We start from the raw sequence: 22,055 nt of genomic DNA on the forward strand, positions 1-22,055 counted from the left end.
ATGGTCAAGCCCCTTGCCAAGAGGACAGAAAAGAAAGAAAGGGGGAATGAGAGAAATGCTTTAATTGCTGCAAGAATCTAGACAGTTTGGGAGAATTTCCTTAAGAAATGTGTGGTTAATAAGACAGGCGAAAAGTGGCGGTGCGATCCAGCGGACTCGAATTTGCTCCACTTCCTGTTCTGCAACTTGTGTGGCAGATGCTCTTGGTTTTGGCCCGGCTGGGACAACGGCTGAAGAGTCATGAGCAATTTTTAAAGTGCGGCTGGGTGGGTGGGGTTAGGGGAGGGTTGTGTTTGTCACAGCAACAGAGGTGGTAGTGGTTATAGCGATGTAGGGGAAAGCCATGGGTAATAGATGTTGACAGATGCGGAATGGGTCGACATGTTCAAGATGCAAAGGGAAACAACTGAGGAAAGATGACTGAGCATGGGCGGTCCCCAAGTCCACACTTTGCAGCCGGCTGATAACAACTGCAATTCTGACATGTGTTTTTTCATCGATTTGAGATTTTTCTGAAATACCTCTACTATTTCCCGATATTGGAAGATTTGTTCACACAGTAGCTATTAGTCATTTCTGTGGATATGTGTAAAGCTTCTTCGAGCCCATTGCTTTGGCCTGATGCTTAGAACTGTGAAAGTGATCAGCGCTGCGGTTTCTGTCTGCATTTCAAACATCTCCGGCAGTTTAATTCAGTGTTTGATCCTGACAGAAAATATTTAAATAAAGCCCAAAATTGTGTCATCAAATACCAACACACACACAGTTCACTTTGGAGAGGTTTGGAGCAAAGACACGTTTAGGCCCATTTTAGTGAGTTTATTGGAGTGGACGCATGGGGAGAACAAGATTAATGGCTTCAGCTTTATCTTGGCAAATCAAATTCCAATAAAGCTTAAAGAAAAATTAAAATCTGGCCAGTGCGAGCACTAAACTGCCACTTGATTGATGCATGAGGCTAAAAGTAGTTCCAAAAAATCTGCAGGTGATTCTTTTACAGCCCAGACATCCAATCCAAACGCAGGAGTTTTTATTAGCGGCCGATTGTTGATACAGGGATGCTCATTTCCTAAATGAAATGCAGCTCATCTGTGCGTGCCTGTCAGAGAGAAAGATTTATAATGACCTGGTTGAACATTTAATTGCTGGACATTTAATTAGAACTCCTTATTCTTTGTTTAAAACCAATAATTCAAGTAAAATGAGTCCAACAACCTGCACTAAGGATCATATTCAGAGCTTCCTTTTGGCTGCCTATTACAATTCTTTTATGCTGTTACTTGAGATTGAGTCAGTCATACAAACCGAAATCCCGACGTGCTTTTGAGGAAAATGAAACAGTTTCTTATTCTAGATCGCTGCAGTCAAATAACATTTTTTCCCCTCACAGAGTTCACACAGTTCAGAGAAATTGAGAGACACTTCAACAGGGAGAATGCAAAAATACCATTGTGGGACTGGAGCTACAAGTTGGGTCTAACCAAACAGGACTTTGTTCCAAGGACTCGAGCTTTTCACAAAGAGAAGGCTTTGTTTTTATACTTTGATAGTTTGAAAAATCAGACATCTCTGAGTGAAGAAATTATCTCTTGCCATTGTGCAGAATCTCTGAGGGCAATTCTCCAGCAGAAGAATTTTAGAGATTCTCACTCTATAGCTGTTTTCACGGGTGAACTTCAGACAGTAATGGGAGGATATGTTGCAGCGTTTTCTGAAGTTGCCCTTTCTTATATGTAGCAAACAGCTGAAAATGGTACACTTTCAACTAAACATGTGTCCTTGTCCTTTGATTTAACCTCCTTTGGTTTACAACCACAAATCAAAAAAGTTGGGCCTCTATGTAACATATAAAATAACAACAAAGTGCAAAGATTTGCAAATGTATCAAACACATATCTCATTCACAATAAAACATAGAAAATATATCAAGTGTTTAAACTGAGTCATTTTACTATTTCAGGAAAAACAGTGACTCATTTTGACTGTAATGTCAGTAACACATTTCAATGAAGTAAAGGAGAGGAACATGTTTACTACTCTGTAGCATGCCCCCCTTGACAGTCCCTAAATACCTGGGAGACCATCTGTTGGACTTTTGGGAGAGGAATATTGTCCCATTCTCGTTGCTCAACAGTCCTGGGTCTTCTTTGCCATGTTTTCCATTTCACGATGCTCCAAATGTTGCAGCTGATGAATGGTCTACACTGAAGGCAGGTCAATTCAGTACCTGGACTGTTCCATTATGAAGCCGTGTTGTTTTAATAGATGCAGTGTCCAAGGCCACCCCTGAAAGCGCTGTTGTCTGGATGGGAGCATATGTTGCTCCAAAACCTGTGTATTCCTTTCAGCACCAGTAGCACCATTCTAGGTGTGCAAGTGCCCATTCTTTAGGCACCACCACACCATCAGAGATGCAGACTTTTGATAACACTGGTAACAAGCTGGATAGTCCCTCCCTTCCTTAGTTTAGGTGATGCAGTGCCCACTTTGTCTCAGTACATTTGAAATGAGTTTGGTCCAGAGTAGCCGGCAGCGTTCCTGGATCATGCTCACATACAGCTTCTTCTTTACATAATAGAGCTTTAACCTGGGACTCTCTGGCAATTTTCCTTATATGCAGTGTTTTCTGAAAACATTCTTGAACCCAAGCAGTGAAAACAGGGATGAGATCAAGGGCAATATTACTTTTCTGCCTTGTCCCTTGCACACAGACAGTTTTTTGATGATACTATGTAGCTGATGAGATATTCAAAGTCTTTTACCCTGAGAAACATCTGATAATGTCGCACAATTTGTAGACACAGTTTATTTTGTAGATTTGTCTGCTTCTTCACATCTTTACTTTCGAGAAACTGAGTGCCTAAACGCCTCAGTTAGATGTTTTTTCCTACACTTTATGCAGGATCCCAACCATGCTATCCTTACCTTGTCGCTAATGGCCATCACATCCAGTTTATACTTGGCTGGTTAGACGCAGCTGAATTTCCAACTGTGCTGCATCAGACATTTGCGTTCTCACATGAAACCCCTTTGGGAAATGAAACAAAACTTCAGGACTGCTGTGGATGTGGGAAAACAACTTATTTTTATTGCTGTGACTGTCTCATTTATTCTCTGCTCTCACTTTCATTCCTGCTGCCCTCCTAATATCAGTGCTGTCTAACATCCATCATTTGCATTTTGTACAATCATACAATAGATTAACTTCAGGCTATATCTCCTGTACCTCATTCACCGTAGGATACCCTCCTGACCTCAGGGTTCAGCATAGGGCCAACATATGGCGCTCTTACAGGTACTGAGAGCTGAGGCTGCTAGAGGGAGGCAAGATGGATGGAAACTATTATGGGTCAAGCGCTCCTTGAGGCCTGTGTCATAAAGCCTATCTGACTATCAGACTAGATATATATGGGTGACAGGACAGGAAAACATGATATCGTCTTCTGATATTTTGGACTCATTACACATTTTTTGCCACAATACAGGGCAAAAATGTGATACTTAAGCAAAGATTTGTAAAAAGAAGAACAAAGACACACACAACCACCCACACAAAACTTTTTTCTCTTTTAAATAAACATGACAATATTTTCTCGCTTCATACCATTAACTGTACTCCAGGATAATGCACATTAACACCAGTGTAGGGTCATGAGACAGAGCCAGGGGAATGTATGGGGCTGGTGTGGTGGCCTGTGGTCGTGTGCCAGTCAGGCCATCATCGAGAGAAGGCCATCCCCGCGAGAGAAGATATCACCATAGCCTGGTTGGCTGACAGTTTCAGGGCCCTTATTGAAAAATCAATGTCCATTTGTGCGTCCAGCTCACCTGGCCGTCTGCCAGCTCGGCTGAAGTCACCTAATGAAGCCTGATCCCGTTACCTGATTCCTGATTCACTGAGTCAAAGTGACTTTGCAGCTGAAGTCATCCACCCATCAGAGACCTCGGGGATGAGTTCAACGTGAACCAGGCAGCATGCTGTTGTTGTTGTTGTTTCAGTTTGTATCCTCCTGTTCTTTTTGGTGTAGAGCAGCGGGCAGACCTGCATATCTGCAGGCGACATGAATCATTCATAGTGAAAGCTGATGGTTAGCTTAATGCTTGTTAGAGCTTATCAGAGCATATTTTCATTAAATTAACACAAACATACTTTAAAATCACTTATCATTTACAGACATGAAAATATTCTTTTTCACAAAGTGAAAAGAAAAATTGATGTTTCAAACATCCACTCTTATGCTGCATCAATGGCATCTTGAAGTGACCATAATCACCAGTTTTCTGACTTGTAAATAGCATACACATCATGTGAGTTGAAATCATGAGCAGAAAATTCTTCTGAAAGTTCCACTTTTCTGACTTAATGATATAGTAACAATGCAGAAGTGCCCGAAAAAGCAGATGATGTCTCACATCAGCCAAATCCTGTCGTATGAGGTAATTAAACACAAATCTAATAGACAGAGCAGTATTATTGCGCATTATTCATGTCAGGAAACAACTTTACTGTACTGCCTTGATGTGAATACCGATGGGAATTTTACCAAACTTTACAATCCAACCTATATACCATGAATTTTAATGCTCATGCGTGAGCCAAATACTGCAAGAAATCAAATTCTTCTCATTCCTGCTTCTTTACAAGGCAGGAATCCTGGCTGCCCACTCACTGGCTACAAATACACTTAACAAACTTTCAGATCAGTTTATAGTTTAGAGGCAAGTGCGAGAACAGTTAGAAGGTGTTTAATTCGCCTATATTTGACCACATTTACAAATATTTGTAGGGATGAACGTAAGTGTGTTGTATATGGAGGGAGAGAAGCTGAGTACTAAATTATTAAACTGTTTCCTCAAAATAGATAAGGTAGGATGAGATACATTCCTGTAATCATCCTGCAATCATTCCTGTTTTAGCATTTGGAAAACTTGGGTAACCCTCTCTCTAATAGCATACCGTAAATGACTCACACCAGGATGGATGGCTAAAACCAAAATGCAGCCTGTTTCCTAGACTATACACTGTACAGTAGATTGTAGCTGTGGTCATCTTTTCAAACTCTGTGGATAGACCACTGTAATATCACAGCTGAGACTGAGGCTTTTCTTCCAGTCACTCCACTCACAGTTTACCATTAGATGGATAGAAGGACTACACTATGGTATTGTGCATTGTGATTCATTTTTAGCCCATGCAAGGACTGTGGTCTAATTGTGTCCGGGAAACCTTTCCTGTGTGTAAACGCTCGGCCACTCTGACTGATCATTATGTTAAATGTCAGCTGGCTCTAAAGTTGTGGCTGTGGCAGCTGAGCAGCAAAGCCACCCTACTTCGGTGGATTACTGCTCTCTGAAGTTTCATCTATCCGCGGATGAGTGGCCAACAGCGGCAGCAGGCTGTAATCCTTTGGGCCACAACAGCAGTGCCTGATCTAAGGTGGAATGAAACATCCAATCGTAAAACTCCAATCAGCAGGCTGGGGGCAGCAAGCTGATCTTGCAGCCGGTGACGCAGATGTACAATCCCTCCCCATTTGACTGGGCCCTGCGCTACTCTGTCCAACAATGGAGAAAAAAAAAACAAGCTGGGGGGGTTGATGATTAAGTGTTTCGAAGAGCATTCGTGATGTACCTTCGTGAAAGGTTGACTCGTGTTGGGCAGGACGAACGGCGGGAGGAGGAGTAAGGTCAGTGAGGATGGGGAGACGAGAATGATGAGGAGGAAGTTGTTGGAGTAGGAAAGGAGGAAGAGAAAGAGGGGAGGAAGGCACTGCCGAGGGCATTGCACATGATAAGAGACAACATCGTCCAGGAAGGAGAGTGCTCTGCCTTTAAAGCAGCCGATGCTCTCAATGTTGAGCTGGCATTCATTACCAGAATGACGTAGTCTGTCTGTGCGCCATGTCTGTCCCCAGTCTGACCCTGAATTCACACTGGCCCCTTCCTCCTCTCACTGAGTGGGAACCGACACTGCCTGGGCCTGTGCTGCACCAATTCTTTAACATACATGCATCAGAAGGTTTTCTCTAAAATTCCTTTAGATTTTGGGAATGCCCCCTCTTGGTAGTTCCACCACCCCAGATCAGCCACCCTCCAGTCCCCCTTTCTTCTGCGCCGCGGAGCCTCGTGGAGGAGGCAGTGTGTAATGCAATTTGGTTGATTAAAAGAAAACATTAAAGCACTACCTTATTGAATTTGACGGCACGTACGGATCCGGATCTCACCGGCCACTCTGTTTTATTGGCCGGAATAAAGGGGATCACGTCATTCCTTGTTGCCCCCCCTCCCTCCCTCCCACCTCCACACCGCCCTCCCCACCCTGTGGCCCCGCCTTCCCAGACAAACCTTGGCAGGAGGACGTCCTGGCAGGACAGAGATTTGTTTAGACCTCGTCTCCCTCTTTCCTAACTCCCCACCCTTTTCTCATTGCACCTTTCTAACCTTGCCACCGCGACAGAGAGAGTGGTGGTGGGAGTGGTGGAGGAGGGGGGTGATGGAGCTGGAGAGAAACACAGAAATGGAAAGACAAAGTGAGAGAAAGACCCTTGGCGTAAGCGAAGAGGAGTGATTTCATTTCTGTCAGTTCACAGGCTGATAGGTCATCAATCTCATGAGTGGCATGGGTTAGAGGTATTCACCTCCTTATCTCTCGGTGCAAGATGTCTTATTTGCTGTTCCTAACAAGTTACAAGTACTGTAGTCTATCATTTAGACTCTGAAGTGCAATTGTGTTAGGGAGATGGGATGGGTGGTGGTGGTAGGGGACAGAGATGCATGGGGTAAGCCTTCCGTGAATATCAAACACCTGCCAATCTCCTCAGTAAAGGCCAAGTACACTCTCAGCTTGCCATATCCAGTCCATTTATTAGAGTTATGGTGATGGGGCTAGTCTACCCGATCGTGTATGGGAGCAACAAAACAACTTCTGAATGGAAGTCCTCTGTTTAGATGACATCATCTGTGGCTGCTTCAATTACGCTGCAAGAAATGAATAACAGCACACAAGGGATGATGTAATGCATCGGCCCTGTGTGCAGCCACTGAATTTAGACTTTTAATCTATATCGGTCTCGATGCATTGTTGACTCCAAAACCCTTATTACATCATCCACAGTCTGTCTTCAGCAGAACACAAGAAAGAAACTTTTTTTAATCCAATAATGGTGCGACAGCATACTTAAATGAGCAGAATTTGGTGTCCACTGTAAACAAAGATGATGAATATATTGTTGCGTGAAGGTGATTCAGGCAAGTGCTTGTTGGATACCCCCTCTGCCCACGCCTTCGAGGAGTCACAACTAGAAGGGCAGCATCCAACAGTTTTTGCAAATTTAGTACTGGGACCTCAGCGGCAGAGCTGATATCAACCTCTGGATGCACAATACACAAACAGACTTATAACTTTTAAAGACATGAGTTTGTTTTAGATTCAGCGTTTGGCAGATTATCAAACAGCGTCTGGAACCCTCACCCCCAAACCACTCCAAAATTTGATCTGGATAGGCTGCTTCCTATAATTACAATGGACTAATTCCAGTAATTTTCCAACCCCCCTCAGTCCAGCAAGCATCCCCTCCTTTATGTAGCCATTAGCAAGGTAAGTAAGTGACTGCCCTTCCCCACGGAACTAATTCTGCATATATTTGTGTATCACCATGCCTTGCGCTTTATTCTAGGCTAATGTTGTTAGTGTCCAAACTTGATAAATCTGTCCTGTTTGAAACAACCAGTCTGTTGCCTTGTCTTTTCATAGTAGAGGGTATGTGAGGGGAATTGTGTCATTTTTTTTAAACAAAAACTAATCAAAAAGCAGAAACAGTGCAGGAAAAACTAAGCACACCCTAATATTCAGTAACATGTAGCTCCACCTTTAGCAGCAATTACTTGAAGTAATGGTTTTCTGTATGACTTTATCAGTCTCTCACATTGTTGTGGAGGAATTTTGGCCCCCTCTTCTTTAGAACCTCGTTTAAATTCATTGAGGTTTTCGTTCATGCACAGCTCTCTTAGGGTCCTGCTTCAGGAATTCGATCAGGTTGAGGTCTGGTTTTAACTGATTCTTTTCTTTTTCAGCCACTCTGCTGTAGATTTGGTGCTGTGCATGACCCAGTTTGGGCCAAACATTACCTGACAGCAGAGATGGGCAGTAACGCGTTACTGCAATCTGATTACTTTTTTCAAGTAACGAGTAAAGTAAGGGATTACTATTGCAAAAACGGTAATTAGATTACCGTTACTTTCCCGTAGGAACGCTGCGTTACTGCGTTACTAAAACCATGATTTTTTGCGAGAATGTCTCACGACAGTGACGTAAGCGAGTGCGCCGTTAGTGACAACAGCTGTGTGCAGATCAACAATGGATCACATATCTATTGTGGGAGAGAGTATGAGCGTGCAGCGTTTAAAGCGTGGAAGTACTGACCTTACTTTGAGTTTGATTCCATAAAAAGTGACAAAAACATTAGTGTCCATCGTGCGTGGGAAGAAAACTTCTTTTTACAGCGAAAAAAACCCCTAAACTTCCAAGCAAGCACCGAGTGCGCAACGACGTAATGGGAAACTCACAGAGACACTGCCGTATCCTTCCACTGACCGCTGCACACCTGCACCAGGGTAAACCTCCGCCTACCGCGGTCCTGCTTTACAGGTGAAAATAGAGCAACAGGACCGCTGAGTCTTTGACTTTATTTATTTTCTGCTGTATTTTACTTGGATCTATTTGAAAGAGTGAGTGTAAACACAAAAAGTATTTTATTTTATGTGCTGGAATGTGTAGAAAATAGCTTTAAATGTTAAACTAATTTATTCAAGTCAGAGAATGTTGGATATAATTAAATTTTTGCTTGATGCATAAAGTTAAAAGATTAAAACTGATAAAACAAGTTAAAAAAAGAGACTTTTCCATTTGATTACATTTTGTATGATGGATTATGTAGAAAAAGTAGAATTGGGCTAAAAGATCTATCGCTTTATCACCTATTCAGGTTGTAAATCGTGTTTTTAAAAAGTAACTAAGTAAGTAACTAAGTAACTAAGTAATTAATTACTTTTGAAAATAAGTAATTAGTAAAGTAACGGGATTACTTTTTTGGGGAAGTAATCAGTAATTAGTTACTGATCAGTAATTAGTTACTGATTACTTTTTTCAAGTAACTTGACCAACTGCCTGACAGACAGATAATTGATTTCAGGTGTTCCAATAATTTCCATGGTCACAGGTGCATAAAATCAAGCATCCAAGCCAAACATCACCAACCACAATGCAAAGTGTTGGATGCAGTGGCGCAAAGCACTCCAACACTGGACTCTAGAACACTTCTCCGTCTGGCAATCCAATGGAGGAATCTGGGTTTGTAGGTTCCCAAGACAACAGTACATGTCGGACTGCACTGTGCCAAGTGTAAAGTTTGGTGGAGGAGGGATTATGGTGTAAGGAACTCTTAATGTTTCAGCATATGAAGACATTTTGGACAATTTCATGCTCCCAACTTTGTGGAATAACTTTGCAGATGTCATCTTCTTGTTCCCACATGGCTGTGCACCAGTTCACAAAGCAAGCTCCATAAAAACAGTCAGCTTGGTGTGGAAGAACTTGACTGGCCTGCACAGAGTCCTGAGCTCAACCTGACAGAGCACCTTCAAGAGGAATTAAAGCAGAGCCTGTGAGACAGACCTTCTCATCTAACATCGGTGAATGACCTCAAAAATGTGCTTCTGGAAGAATGGTCAAAAATTCCCATAAACACTTAAACCTAAACCTGTGGAAAGCTTTCGCAGAGATTTGAAGCTGTTATAGCCAGGGCTGCACATAAGTGGTCCGCAGGTGAGCATTTGCTGTCAAAATAAAAGACGCGCACCAGATAAGAAGTTGGAACGCGCGTTTGCGTACATAAGTTGTTCTGGAGGAGGACAGACATTTGTTCAGAACTCTTAAAGATGTCGAAGAAGCAAGCTCCGTAAGCAATTACTTTGGTGTCCCTCCACCGCAAAAGAAGCTGGCCGACATCATATTAAACCCTATGGATTAAAAATGGGATGTCAATGAAGGCAGACGAGCAAATACTTTTGGCAACATATATCATTTGTCAATATAGATCAGTCTGTCTTACAGTATCTTGTTCTTTTCATCTAGCAAACCCCTGGTAAATTCAGAACTCTGCAGTGTGAATGCATGTAAACCTGCTCCTGACAGTTAAAGGCAGGAGTGCTAAAGAAGTGCAGGACTTGCTGGGATAAGCTAGCGGTTGGCCTACGGATGTTCCCAATGGTTGACTGGAAGCTTATTAGTCATCATACTAATAATCAAAATCACATTTCTTCTTCAGTGTTACACTCAGTCCTCCCCTGAATAGTTGCTTTTACTTGAATCACAAATTGATTGTTACAGGAACTTTGGATGTTGAGGCATTTCAGTATTAAACTTTGTCAGTGAGATATTTTCTGTTATGTAAAACAGGACTAACATCTGCTTCTCACTAAACCCACATGTTTTGAATTGACAAGAGTAAAAGAGAGGATGAAGCATTAATTAGCAAAGGATGAAAACTTTATAAAAGCAAAATTCCAAAGTCATAAGCACCACCTAGGAGTGGTTCACTCCTAGGTTTATATACCAGTTTTTAATGCATTTACTGGCCGTTTCTTAGGTCAGACCTGCGCATGCATGATTTCAAACTCTGGCTGTCACTTTTCACCATTTCAGCTGCATCATTGCAAGGTGGACCATGAAGTAGACAAATACAGGGAAGGGAAACATGAGAGGAAGAGAGAGGAGAGTTCCAGAAAAAGAGGGGGAGGATGAGATTGCAGTGGCGGTGAATGTAGAGGAGAAAAGCAAATTTGAAGGTTAGGATGATGAGAATGCACTGACTCACATCGGTGCGATGTGCCACTGAGAAACTCGAGATGCGAGCAGATACGATTGAATGCTAGAGTTTCCCGCAAAGAGCCCCCTTCACAGCAGAGCATTGAGGGAGGTGGGGGGGGGGGGGGGAGGTTAGGAGGGTGGAGGTATTATTGCGTTAAGACATCAGATCCAAGGCATCTTCATCTGTGTATCAGTTGCATCAAACTTTGAAATTGAAAAATGAGAGACATGGGAGATAGAAGAAGGAAAAAGGTGGATTAAAGTGAGGAAGTGCAAAGGGGTTGGAATCTTTACAGTGAGGTAGCAAAAAGCCATGAGCTTAAAATGGGAAAGACAATAAAAAAAAATGTAAGATCTTTGGGAGGTAAAGGAGCATTTTATAACCTCTCACCATTTCAGACTCGTGGTATTCTGAGGAGCCACAGGCCTGGATGAATTATTCAGTTTCTGGCTGGAGGATCTCCTCTGGGACTGCCGTTAGCTCTCCTCTAACGTTAGAGCACCACTTGACGGTAAATGCTCGCTGGGACAAACAAGAGGTCCTTAAAAAAAGACCTATGCACTTAACTCACACTACAGCAACCCTCCTCCCCCACAACACACACACACACACACTCACCCCCTCGTCTTGACCTCAGCCAAGATCAATACGCAGCCGGAGCCAGATGTTGCACAATACCTCGGCGGGGAAGGAAGGTTTCTAAGAGGAATCCTCCAGAGGAAGTTGTGTGCCTGCATTTATAAATGTACCGACGGGCATGCCAGTAGATTGTAGCGCTGTGAGAAAAGGTAGGGTGGCTCGCATTCAATTTTCACGTCACTTTTTATTTATTTATTTATTTATTTTTACAGAACAGCAGTGATTTGCAGAGCTCAGCGCTGTAATCCAGGGATTTCACACAGCCTATCCTCAGAAAGTCAGACCTTCGGTGCTGACAGGGCAATAAGTGCATGGGCTTTGGATTTCATTGAGAGGTCCAATGCTGCCATCTTCAGGCAATAAGGTGAAGCATCATCATCACTGACGGCAATATTACTGTATATGGGTGATTGTAATTCTAGCACAGCGATCCTTTTCTTGGTGCATGTAACTGATATCGCTCTGAGGACTCTATACTTATACTGGTACAAATGAACAAGATAAGCAGAAGTGACTGTTCATGAAGATAAACGTTTCCTCTGCTGTAACATCCTCCAACGATTTCCCCATCATAATGTTAATAATATTATTGGTAAATTGGTTCGCTGTTGAGCATTGGGTTTCAAACCAGCTGTATATTTTTTTCATGATGTCCAGTTTCAATAGGTTGCACAAACATTTTACTGTTCACAGGTTTCTCCAAACCTTTTTTGAGTTTGAACAGGTTCAGCCTAAAGTGCTCACATCATATCAGATCTGCTCGTGAAGTCCCAGCTCTGGCCTTCTTCGGCCTTTTAGGATAAATGTTTAAAATAAACAAAAATATAATAAATAAAAAGAAATGTTTAACTTTTTAACTTCCACACATGCACATGGTGTTTGGGATATTGGAATATTGGAATTTGGAGTTCAATTACCATGCCCATATATATAATTTTCACCAAGCATGTGGTTAAAAAATCTAAACGTACTTGTGGCATTGGTGACCTGGTGGAAAAAAGTGATACCACAAAAGTTATATCTTAGTAAAGGTTATATATTAGTAAAGAATTAGCATTGAGCTTGCAGCCAACTACTGAAGTTATATGACACAAGATATCCCCTCTAATGTCTTAAAGTATAGTATCAATCTCAATTTGAAGACAGAAAGATCGATTGTGGATTTGGAGTGTCAAACTATATATATATTCTCCTCTCACCCGCCACTGCAGGCAGTTTTTCTCTTTCAAGCTCGGGTCCTCTACCAGAGGCCTGGGAGCTTGAGGGTCCTGCGCGGTAACTTTGCTATTCCTAGGACTGCGCTCTTCTGGACAGAGAGCTCTGATGTTGTTCCTGTGATCTGCTGGAGCCACTCGCCTTGCTTGGGAGTCACTGCACCGAGACATTGCCATTCAATAATGGTAATATGGTAATGTCTGTTCTCCCCCCCACAGCCCCCCCTTTTTTGCCTTTTTAACTGTTTTCATTTTCTTTGTCCTCACAAGAAATAAATGAAAACAACAAGCTCATTATTTGGTCCTCTCTGTGTTTCAGTTTATCAAGCTGTCCTTTCTTTACATTTTGTTCAGCTTTGGAGAGCTTGTTGGCTGTGGATTCAAGCTAAGGCTCAATTCATTGGAAAGCTACCACTCATGCAATATTTGTTTTATAATTCTTTGAAAGCTTGTAATGCATAATTAACCCAGAGTAAGGCATTTTCACATAAGGCTTTTTAGTTTTTAATGTAATATATTTACTTACAAATTTGTAGCTTCACATTTATGTTATTGCAAATTCACTTAAAGTAAAGACTCTGAATACCTCTTGAAAAAAAAGGGAGCTCTTTTTATTATTTAGATTCTCTCTTTTTTTCTGGACCCGATCTATTTGCTGTTGAAATGACCGACTTTGCACAACATAATCAATAAAAGAGGTCTTATTTTAAGATTTCAAGGTGTATTCACCCTATCGACAACCTCCCTCCCTCCACCAGTCAGTATCATCTCTCAGCAGACTGATACCAATCAGTAACACAACACTGCAGGGAAAATGAAATGCAGTGCTGCAGTCAGCTTTGCATCGCCTGCTTTTGGTCTGGGCCTCAGACCAAACACTGCTGCTGACTCCCTCCAGAGTCTATCCTCTATCTGCTGCTGAATTCCAGATAATGCTGATTTCTGTTTTTCAAGCGGCATGTAGGAAGAGCTGAAACTGCAAATGAACAAATGAACACAAGGAGACTGGATTTATTCCTGGAGGTGGAAACAGTATTATTCTTTGAGTTAAACATCTGTGGATGTATCAGCAAGCTGCAGTTTTCATCCAAACATGGAAATGTAATTATATTGGCAGGCTTTTATGGCAATAGTTTTGCTGTCAGTAGAAGCAAAGACAACAAGCTTGCTGATTTGATCTTGAAAGGTCAGCTTCCTGATTTTTTTTCTTGCGATACTAGTCACTATGCTCTAGGGATAGACTGATTTTATGCACATACACATGCTCACCAGATCCTATTTCCATATCTTCTTGAGTTGCGTTTTATGTTTAACCCAAGCAGAATGCATGCTATCATAAGTATAATAAACACGATACTAGTTACACATCAGCATACATAGTAACTGTGCACATGCTAGAACTGGCATTTAGCTTAAAGCACAGCTGAAAAAATAGAAACACACAATCATTCGAGGCAGTATAGATGTAAATGTGCTGAATATTTCCATTGCATTGTTCCAACGTCGTAGAAGAAAAACAAACCGCTTTCTTGGCTTGGTGAAATTGTTCTCAAGGACACACTCTGCGCCACCTAGAAAATTTACTGCAGCAAACTTGCAAGCAATCATTATTTTCTATAATTAGAGGTAAATGCATAGGCATAATAGGGGGAAACAAGCATACATGGAGGCCATGCATGACAAATAACCACATTAGTAATTTGATACAAATTAAATCAATAGATCCCAGCAGTACTGTGTGATTTACAACAGAAGGGGCTAAACAGCGAGGTGATCAAGAGGTGAACAAATCCTATGATTTGTTGTGCAATACGTCTGCATTACAGGCATCTGCTAAGCTGAGGAGGCATTGAGCGCAATGCAAATCTCATGGTAATGGTATTGTTAAAGCAGCCACTGTGTAACCACATCACTGGCAGGGGCACAGCCTCTGCCATTGCAAACAGCGCATTAAAAATTCACTGTAGTGGATGATCAGAGAGGCTGAGAGAGACACAGGGAGAGAGATGTAACCTGCATTGCCTCCTTGCAGCGGCTGAGTGGTTTTACTGTAAGATTGATCTAACCGATCACCTCATTTCCTCTCTCATCCACCATAGCAGCCAAAGCACTGATAGTTTATCCGTCTGAGAAAGTGATTTTAAGGTGCCAAGTACAACACAGGAAATGGCCCTGCAGACGTTCTTGTATCTGGTTATGGCAAGCCTTATTGCCGACTGTGGGATGAGGCAGCTAAAGAGGCATCACTGAGGTTTGCCAGCGAGGGAGTGACAGAGCAATTCTGAGGACTGTTTCAGTGTCAGCCATGCAGAACACGGCTGACCAGAGACGTAAATCGATTTGACATGGAGCAGTAGTTGTGGTATTTTCTTGTAAGAATAGGGTTTTGTTCAGTCTTACTACACAGCATAGGAAACTGCTGAACCGCTGAGGCTTACAAAATGGTATGGCACAGGCGAAAGAAAGACAAGACAGTACTGAGTAGGAGGGACCATATGGTAATAAAGTTAGCTCAAGAAAAAACACACACAGGCAGCATAAAAGTATTTTTCAAAAGCTTTGATGTCATCTAAAAGTGAAACCGCGGGAAGGGGCTTGGATGAGCCTGAACAAGGATGTTCTTGGAGTCTAAATGTAAAACAGCCCAGCTAAGTGCATCCATAGCAGTGAGCTTTGCGGACAATGAGCTTTCCAAAAAATCCAATATGCATATTGACTAAAAATATCCTGTCTTAGTACGGTGGTGGAGGGAAGAACCAAGAATGAAGTCATATCCCCGAAGAGTTTGGCTTTAGCTTTCTCCTCCAAAGCAATCAATCAGAATGGAAATTTTTTTTGTGGGCCTCACTCTCCACTGATAGACAGAGAGCAGACACAGGATAGCCATGAATGTACAGTATCTAATATGTATGACCAATGAGAGCCAGTTGTTTCTGTTTTTTCGTTAAAAGACACAGAAACCACCAAAAATTTACACAGCCAACAATTGAAGAAGAATTAAACATTTTAGGAATTAGCAGTTTGATCACCAAGTTCTGTGACTTTGCCCATAAAAATCCCAAATCATATCCAATTTAAAGTTGGCTAATCTCCCCTTGTCCTTGTGGCCCTCTGGTCCGCTTCCAGTGCGGTGGGTGTGTTCTGATTGCTCAAACTTGCACACAAAACTGACCTCTCGTGCACGTTCTGTGTGGAGAATCTGATGTGTGGAGAGGCCAAAGAGCAGTCTTCAATGGAAAAGTCTCCAATACTGGAAGCTAGAGAAGGGGCATCGAGGCAGCGGGTGCATGCTTGTCATTTTGTTGACATTTACGATGTTTTATGGTGTTGTGCAGCATGAATTTGACCCTGCAGTTCAGACTGGTAAAATGTATTTCCACTATGACATCCTAATACATCTAAAGGAGAACATTTGATGATGGACAGACATAACCGAATATATATGTATACATAATATAGCTTTCTCATCCACTGCCTGCATTTAAAACCTCTGTAGACCATCTTTGGACTCTGTGTCCACAGAAACAGTTTGAAATGAAATTTTCAGGTCAGCAACTCTTTAATCTAGAAAAGGTGACATGTAACACCTATGCCAACTCATATAAATACACCCATACTCACACACATACGTGTAGTCTTAGCAATGACAGGATGGGGAGTGTAATATCACCTTTGGGAAATTAGCTGATGGCAGCAGTTTGACTGCACCTCAGCCTTACCCGAAAGGATCGACTTACGGAGAAGTCAACCAAATATCAATAAGGGTGATTTAGCTGTGCACTGCTGAAGGATAAAGAGCTTATGCATGAAACCTCTGGAAATACACTTGAGCTTGGCGTGTAAAATGCTGTCGCTTCAAGCAAATCCCCTGATTAAATCCCCCGAACACATTTAGTTGGCTGTATGAGGGGAAGCCCGGTGTTGGCTGTGAGGAGGAGGACAGAAAGAAGAATGGGAGATACAGAGGAAAAATGGGAGCAGGAAAAGAATAGTATGTGAAAACCTACAGCATAATGCATTATATACCACACATGATGCTCTTTGATGTGAGTTTGATGTGTGCCCCCCTCTGGGATTTATGGCCTTCTGTGTGTTACAAGAGTGACATTGTCACAGATGTTGCAACATTTGTAAATTAAAGGCAGTGCAGTGTTATATTTCTGGATTTTGATCCAATTGCTCAATAGTATCATTCAGAATTTTTGGCAGTGGCTCCGTTGGTGTTGACCTATCAGTGATGAACAGGTTTCATTTTATGTGGAATTACTGGGGAGTGTGAAAGAAAGAGGAAGTGGGAAGAAATGAGAATCTAGCAACCCAACTTGGATGTTGCACTTCACCTCCTCAGCCAACGAGACCAGGAAAGCCCTCTCATTGAAATATGATTAAGATTTACAGCTCCTATGAAGAGAACAGGACAATTTGCCTTATTTGGATCATTAATTTTTATTACCTTTCCTGGAAATGTCTGCATTTAGTGTTTTATTGCAATTTTGAAATGTAATGGTTGCTCTTCAGGGATGTACACACAGGAAATTAAATGCTCTAATAACAAAAACTTGCATTAGTCCATTGTTGACAAAATCCGGGCTCATACATAAATGTCTTTTGCTTAATCTTACCATCTCAGGCCATTTTTCCATCATCTCCCATCTTCCATCAACTGAATGTCATTCAGAATGCATGTATATGCTCTGACAGTATATAGAAGCAATACAACCGAACAAAAGCACAGCAACAGCCCCGAGCTGTTTACCATCGACTAATAAGCCTCCGCATCTCATTAATAGAGGCTGACTCATGTCGTTTTGAATGTAAGCCTTGAAATAGGGTCACACAGCCCGAGAAAAGAAAGGACAAGAAACTAAGGTAACAGTAAGAGTCACTTGAACTCGTCTTGCAGAATGCAACATTTGGCTGTTCATAAGAATATATGCAAATAAGAATTAGCGCTTCATGCATGATTTATGAGCCTTAAGTGCAAAAAATGACTTTTTTTTTTAAAGACAATTGTGTGAGATTTTTAATAGGTTTTTTTTCAGCCTGCATTAAAAACCATCAAGGAGAAACATAAGGTTATTTTAACTCAGACTAAGCCTAGACCAAAGTGAATTCCTCCTTAACCAAGAGACAGAAGCAGGTCTTCACCTTGTCAGGTCACTAGAGCATTAACATTTTTAGCAAGTCTGCACAGGATAAACCTCTTTTCCTAAGCTCTATGTGCTCACCTGCATTTCTTTTCTCTCTCTCTTTTTTAACTCAGCAAATCAGTGTGATAACATCAAACATAACCTTTTAAAAAAGAGTGAGACATCACTTAAGAGAGGTAATTAGCTCTTTGAAGTAGCGACAGCTTTCCGTTTGGGAAATAGGGCAGCGCTTTCATCTGTGATTAGCTGTTCTTAAGTCCATCCTCAGGTAGCAGAAGATGGAAAGAGACTGGTAAGCACAGGCTTGCTCAACCTTGAAACGTAACAGGCACTTGGGTTGTGGTCTTTTGGGACCCCTCCCGCAGGCGTGTAAGTCTAAAATATGCTGAAGGTCTGCAGGGGGAGGGGAAGTCTGCTGTGGCAGCGAGAAGGTGAGGCAAGAAGCTGAGAAAGAGGAGCAGGGCAGATCAACAGAGAGCAGAGGAAGGTGCAGAGTGGATGTGATGGCTGTCAACTGCAGTCAAATTTGTCATAACTATCAAATCAATGTGCAGCTTTGGCTTAGATGCATGAAGCCAGCCTTACTGGCTTACCTCAGCACTGCACCAGAGAGGGACTGTCACTGGATATTACCATGTGGACTGCTGAGCCTATTCGCCCATGTGACAGTAAACAGGGACAACGATACATCCCGTCTTACTCCCACTTTCCTGCTCTGGGGACACAAGCATCCCCCTACTTCCTGAAATGTGCCTATGTGCAATTTTGGTGTTTGCATTATATATGAATAACCAACGGAATAACCTTAGTAATAAATGGAAGCTCTCAGGGATTGTATCTTGAGCCAAAAATAAATAAATAAATACAATGTTTGTGGCACAAAGCTCTTAATGCTCTCCCTGCACTTTTTTTTCTAATAGTTTAGTCATAAAAAGATCATTTGGGAATAATTTAATTCCAAATAATAGATTTCTGGTAATAACTGCTTTGGATGCTTTTCTTGTTCACTCTTTTTGCCACGTGGAAATGTAACTGGAGGCTTGATCTGTTGCTACACTATTAGATAAAAATGTTGCAAACTTACAGTTTGAAATTATAAGTACAGTATATGTTAGAGAATGACAATGTGAATGGTATTATATCCCAGTTAATCACAATTATTTTATATGCAGAGCAGCAGCTTAGGTAATAGTTTCCTCCACTTCATCTTCTAAGGAATACTGCCCGGATGAGTGGCTGGGACTGGATCTAGTTTTCAGGTTGATCGAGCCGTACAGTTTGGCCGAACGCTTGGAATAAGCGATGACCTTTCTTCTATACATCTCTCCCTTCCACATGGAGATCATCAGCAGCGTGGAGAGCACCACGCCGCCCAGCGTGAGCAAGCAGAGTCCCGCGATGACGCAGCGATCCAGGTGGGCACCTATCCGGGCGCTTTCCATCTCCAGCTTCTCCATCTCTCTCGCCGACACGCTATCGCGGTCCACCACCACATCCCTGGGTACAGCGTAGGAGATGATCACCAACGAGATCCCGGTTACCAGGAACGTGACTGCACTGATAAAGCCGTAGTCAATAGAATTCCCGGAGCCCTCCCCGAAGGAGAGATCATCCTCGGACATAAAAGAAAACTCGGGGAGAGTCTCAGAGCAGGGCTCGCCGTTGCGCACGGCTCTGTGAGTACTTTTGCAACTAGACTCCGGGCTGGCCAGTCGCAGGTTGACATTCTCGTCGATATAGGTGAAAGATGTCTCTAATTCCTCGTCGCAACAAACTCGAATTTTTTCCTCACCGAGGTGACCAAGTTTAATCTCCGCGCCCGCCTTGCGCTGCGCTGTCCTTGGTGTTGAAAGACACCGGCCATGGCAGCTGCGGACCGGGTTACAGGCGCCCTCCCCCGGGATCGCTCCTCCTGTTGATCCACTCGACTTGCGGGCATGCAGCTTGGCCGAAACGCGGTCAAGGGCGTCGGAAATGTCGGGCTGTTTTCCTCCCTCCTTTGCGGGAAGCAGCTCTGGGGAAGCCATTCGTGTTTCACCACCCGCTGGTTCACTCTGAGCCTTCCTCCCACGATGTTTTCACTCCACAGCATCCCTATTAAGAACACACACCACGTCTAAGTTTAACGGTGCTTATAAATGAGATTCGTGTCATTGTAGATAGCATTCTTCTTTTTCTCATATTTCATAATTCACGAATGCGCTAAAACTTGTGCGTAAAATGAAGAATACACATATAGTTAAAATAGAGTAATGCTGACGAAAAAACCACTTTAAAGTTGATGAGATGGTTTAAGAATGGACCTTAAAAGGCGCTTATATGCCAGTGCTTAGCCAAATGACTCTTAATCCAATTAGGTAAGCAAAACGTACAAATCGAGATTAAGCTATCTATTTTAATTCTGTTTTAAAATATACAGTGCTTGATCCATAAACACCTTTGTGAAACTGAGCTATAACTAATCCCTGCAAGCAGAGAGATTCATAACCACTATCAGCCCGAGTGCATATACTTACAGTAAAAAAGCATCAGTAGCTTTAAATAAAAGCACCACTAAGATATACCCTAATCGTCCTGCACACTTAATTTGGATTCAGCGTAAGATATGAGATGCTCCTCTGCATAAGGGTTGGACCAGCGATGCATATTTTTTCTAATCCCTGACTAAAAAAAACACACACAAAAAAACCCTCAATCCTCCTCAAGCTGCATTAATAAACAGAAATAAACTCACCGCGTTACTTAAGCATCCCTTTCGACTTCTCTCCGTCACAGCGGATGATACCACACAACGGAGGCAGACAAAAAAAGCCTTATCGGTAGATATGCTTTGAATATATTCTGAGCTTGCTCAGTGCTTTGGCAGACCGGCTGCACTGAGGGGAGCTCTCCCCTTAGTCCCTCCCACACACACACAGCCTGCGACGCCCACGATGTGGCGCTGAAAGGAGCGCTGCTATCTGTGAGTCGATTGCGATCGCTGTCCGTCAACAGAAACCAAGACTTGAAGGGCTGAGGGAAATCCTTATGAATGGCACCGAAATGCCAGTTAATAGTTGTAAAGCGCACTATACTTGGAAATATCGTAAATAATGTATAAGCTCAAATGCCATCAACAAATTGAAAAAGAAAAGTCTCTTGGTGAAATTAGGAGTTTAGGAAAGATTCCCAAGGTCTCTATGAAGGCAATGTTAAACCCCCACAGAGACAATTCATACAGAGATGCTAATGCAGTAGAGATAAGGGAATTAAATTAGTTTACAGTGGGGACTCCTCGGCTTACTGGGATAGGTCTGGGCACTGGGTCAGTACTCTGGGCTTCTTGTTGTTGTTCTGCTGAGGGGAGCTGCTGTCTTTGGAAATAGCCTTTGCTGTGATGTGTGTATAACTGTTCTGCAAACAAAGGCTGGGAGGGTCAGACTTTTCAAAGTGTTACTGTTTTGTAACAATGATTGATGTCATTCATGTCACCTGCCAGTGCTTTTAATGTTGTGGGTGACCACTAATGATTTATATAAAAACAAAAGTTTTTTCTGTTTGCTTTGCTTTGGCAATAAGGCTCTAGTGATATTTCAGCTGATGTTCTGTCTGCTAATCATCTTTGCTTTCCAGCAGTGATGCATCCTTTTGCCAGGACATCTCTTTTTAAACCACACATTTCATGTGTTGACTTTTTTAAACTAGTGGCAGGCGAAATGTGGGATGGAAAGAGGGGGAATAAAATGCTGTAGAGTCCCACATAAGGTGGGGCACCTGGTCACTCTAGATCCCATGTAGCCTACTCTACAGGAAAAATACAGTACAGCATTTTAATATTTCTGTAGCCACACAACTGAAGATCATAGACAAACATAGAGTAATCTCTTCTGTATGTCAATTAATGGCATCATCATGCCAGAAAAAGCTATCCAGCTGTGTTTTGTATATCCATCTGTTCTTTTGAGCTCTCTCAGAAGATTACTGGTCACTATTTCAAAGCGCTCCTAATCCATGTTTAATCTAGACATATAATAGGTCCTCTGATCTGTGACCCTATGTAAATGTTTTGAAAGGTTTATGTCATTCATTCTACATCTTCCACGTACTCGTCTTGGTACCATACTCAAGGATTCATATTAATCAAATGACTCTTTGAGAGTGTCACTTTGTAAACGAAATGCTAAGTACGAACTACCAGCAACTGT

General features: G+C 42.2%; 2 protein-coding genes and 1 long non-coding RNA gene across 7 annotated transcripts in view; 1 reads left to right on the forward strand and 2 right to left on the reverse strand.

The window, feature by feature from the left end:
* Positions 1-22,055, forward strand: part of eny2 (ENY2 transcription and export complex 2 subunit) — a 133,672-nt gene that overhangs the window by 21,611 nt on the left and 90,006 nt on the right. The gene's annotated exons all lie outside the window — the stretch shown is intronic.
* Positions 1,818-11,776, reverse strand: LOC309716439. Of its 3 annotated transcripts, none has more exons than XR_014279433.1 (3): positions 11,487-11,776; positions 6,346-6,499; positions 1,818-4,050 (listed from the first exon to the last, which is right to left on the reverse strand). It is a non-coding gene; the product is annotated as an uncharacterized lncRNA (long non-coding RNA). The 3 variants fall into 3 exon arrangements; XR_014279434.1 differs by lacking the exon at positions 11,487-11,776 and adding an exon at positions 11,259-11,455; XR_014279435.1 differs by lacking the exon at positions 11,487-11,776 and adding an exon at positions 8,423-8,626.
* tmem74 (transmembrane protein 74) lies at positions 17,087-20,789 on the reverse strand. The gene is made up of 2 exons (XM_082552467.1): positions 20,606-20,789; positions 17,087-19,965 (listed from the first exon to the last, which is right to left on the reverse strand). The coding sequence occupies exon 2, from the start codon at positions 19,896-19,898 to the stop codon at positions 19,053-19,055; it is 846 nt and encodes a 281-aa protein (XP_082408593.1). The 5' UTR covers positions 19,899-19,965; positions 20,606-20,789; the 3' UTR covers positions 17,087-19,052.

Source organism: Aulonocara stuartgranti (assembly GCF_965226115.1).
Source record: "Aulonocara stuartgranti genome assembly, chromosome: 11".
Taxonomy (NCBI): Eukaryota; Metazoa; Chordata; class Actinopteri; order Cichliformes; family Cichlidae; genus Aulonocara; species Aulonocara stuartgranti.

Excerpts from the sequence above, each read along its gene's own strand:
- tmem74 (XM_082552467.1), bottom strand. The coding sequence starts at position 19,898 with ATGGCTTCCCCAGAGCTGCTTCCCGCAAAGGAGGGAGGAAAACAGCCC.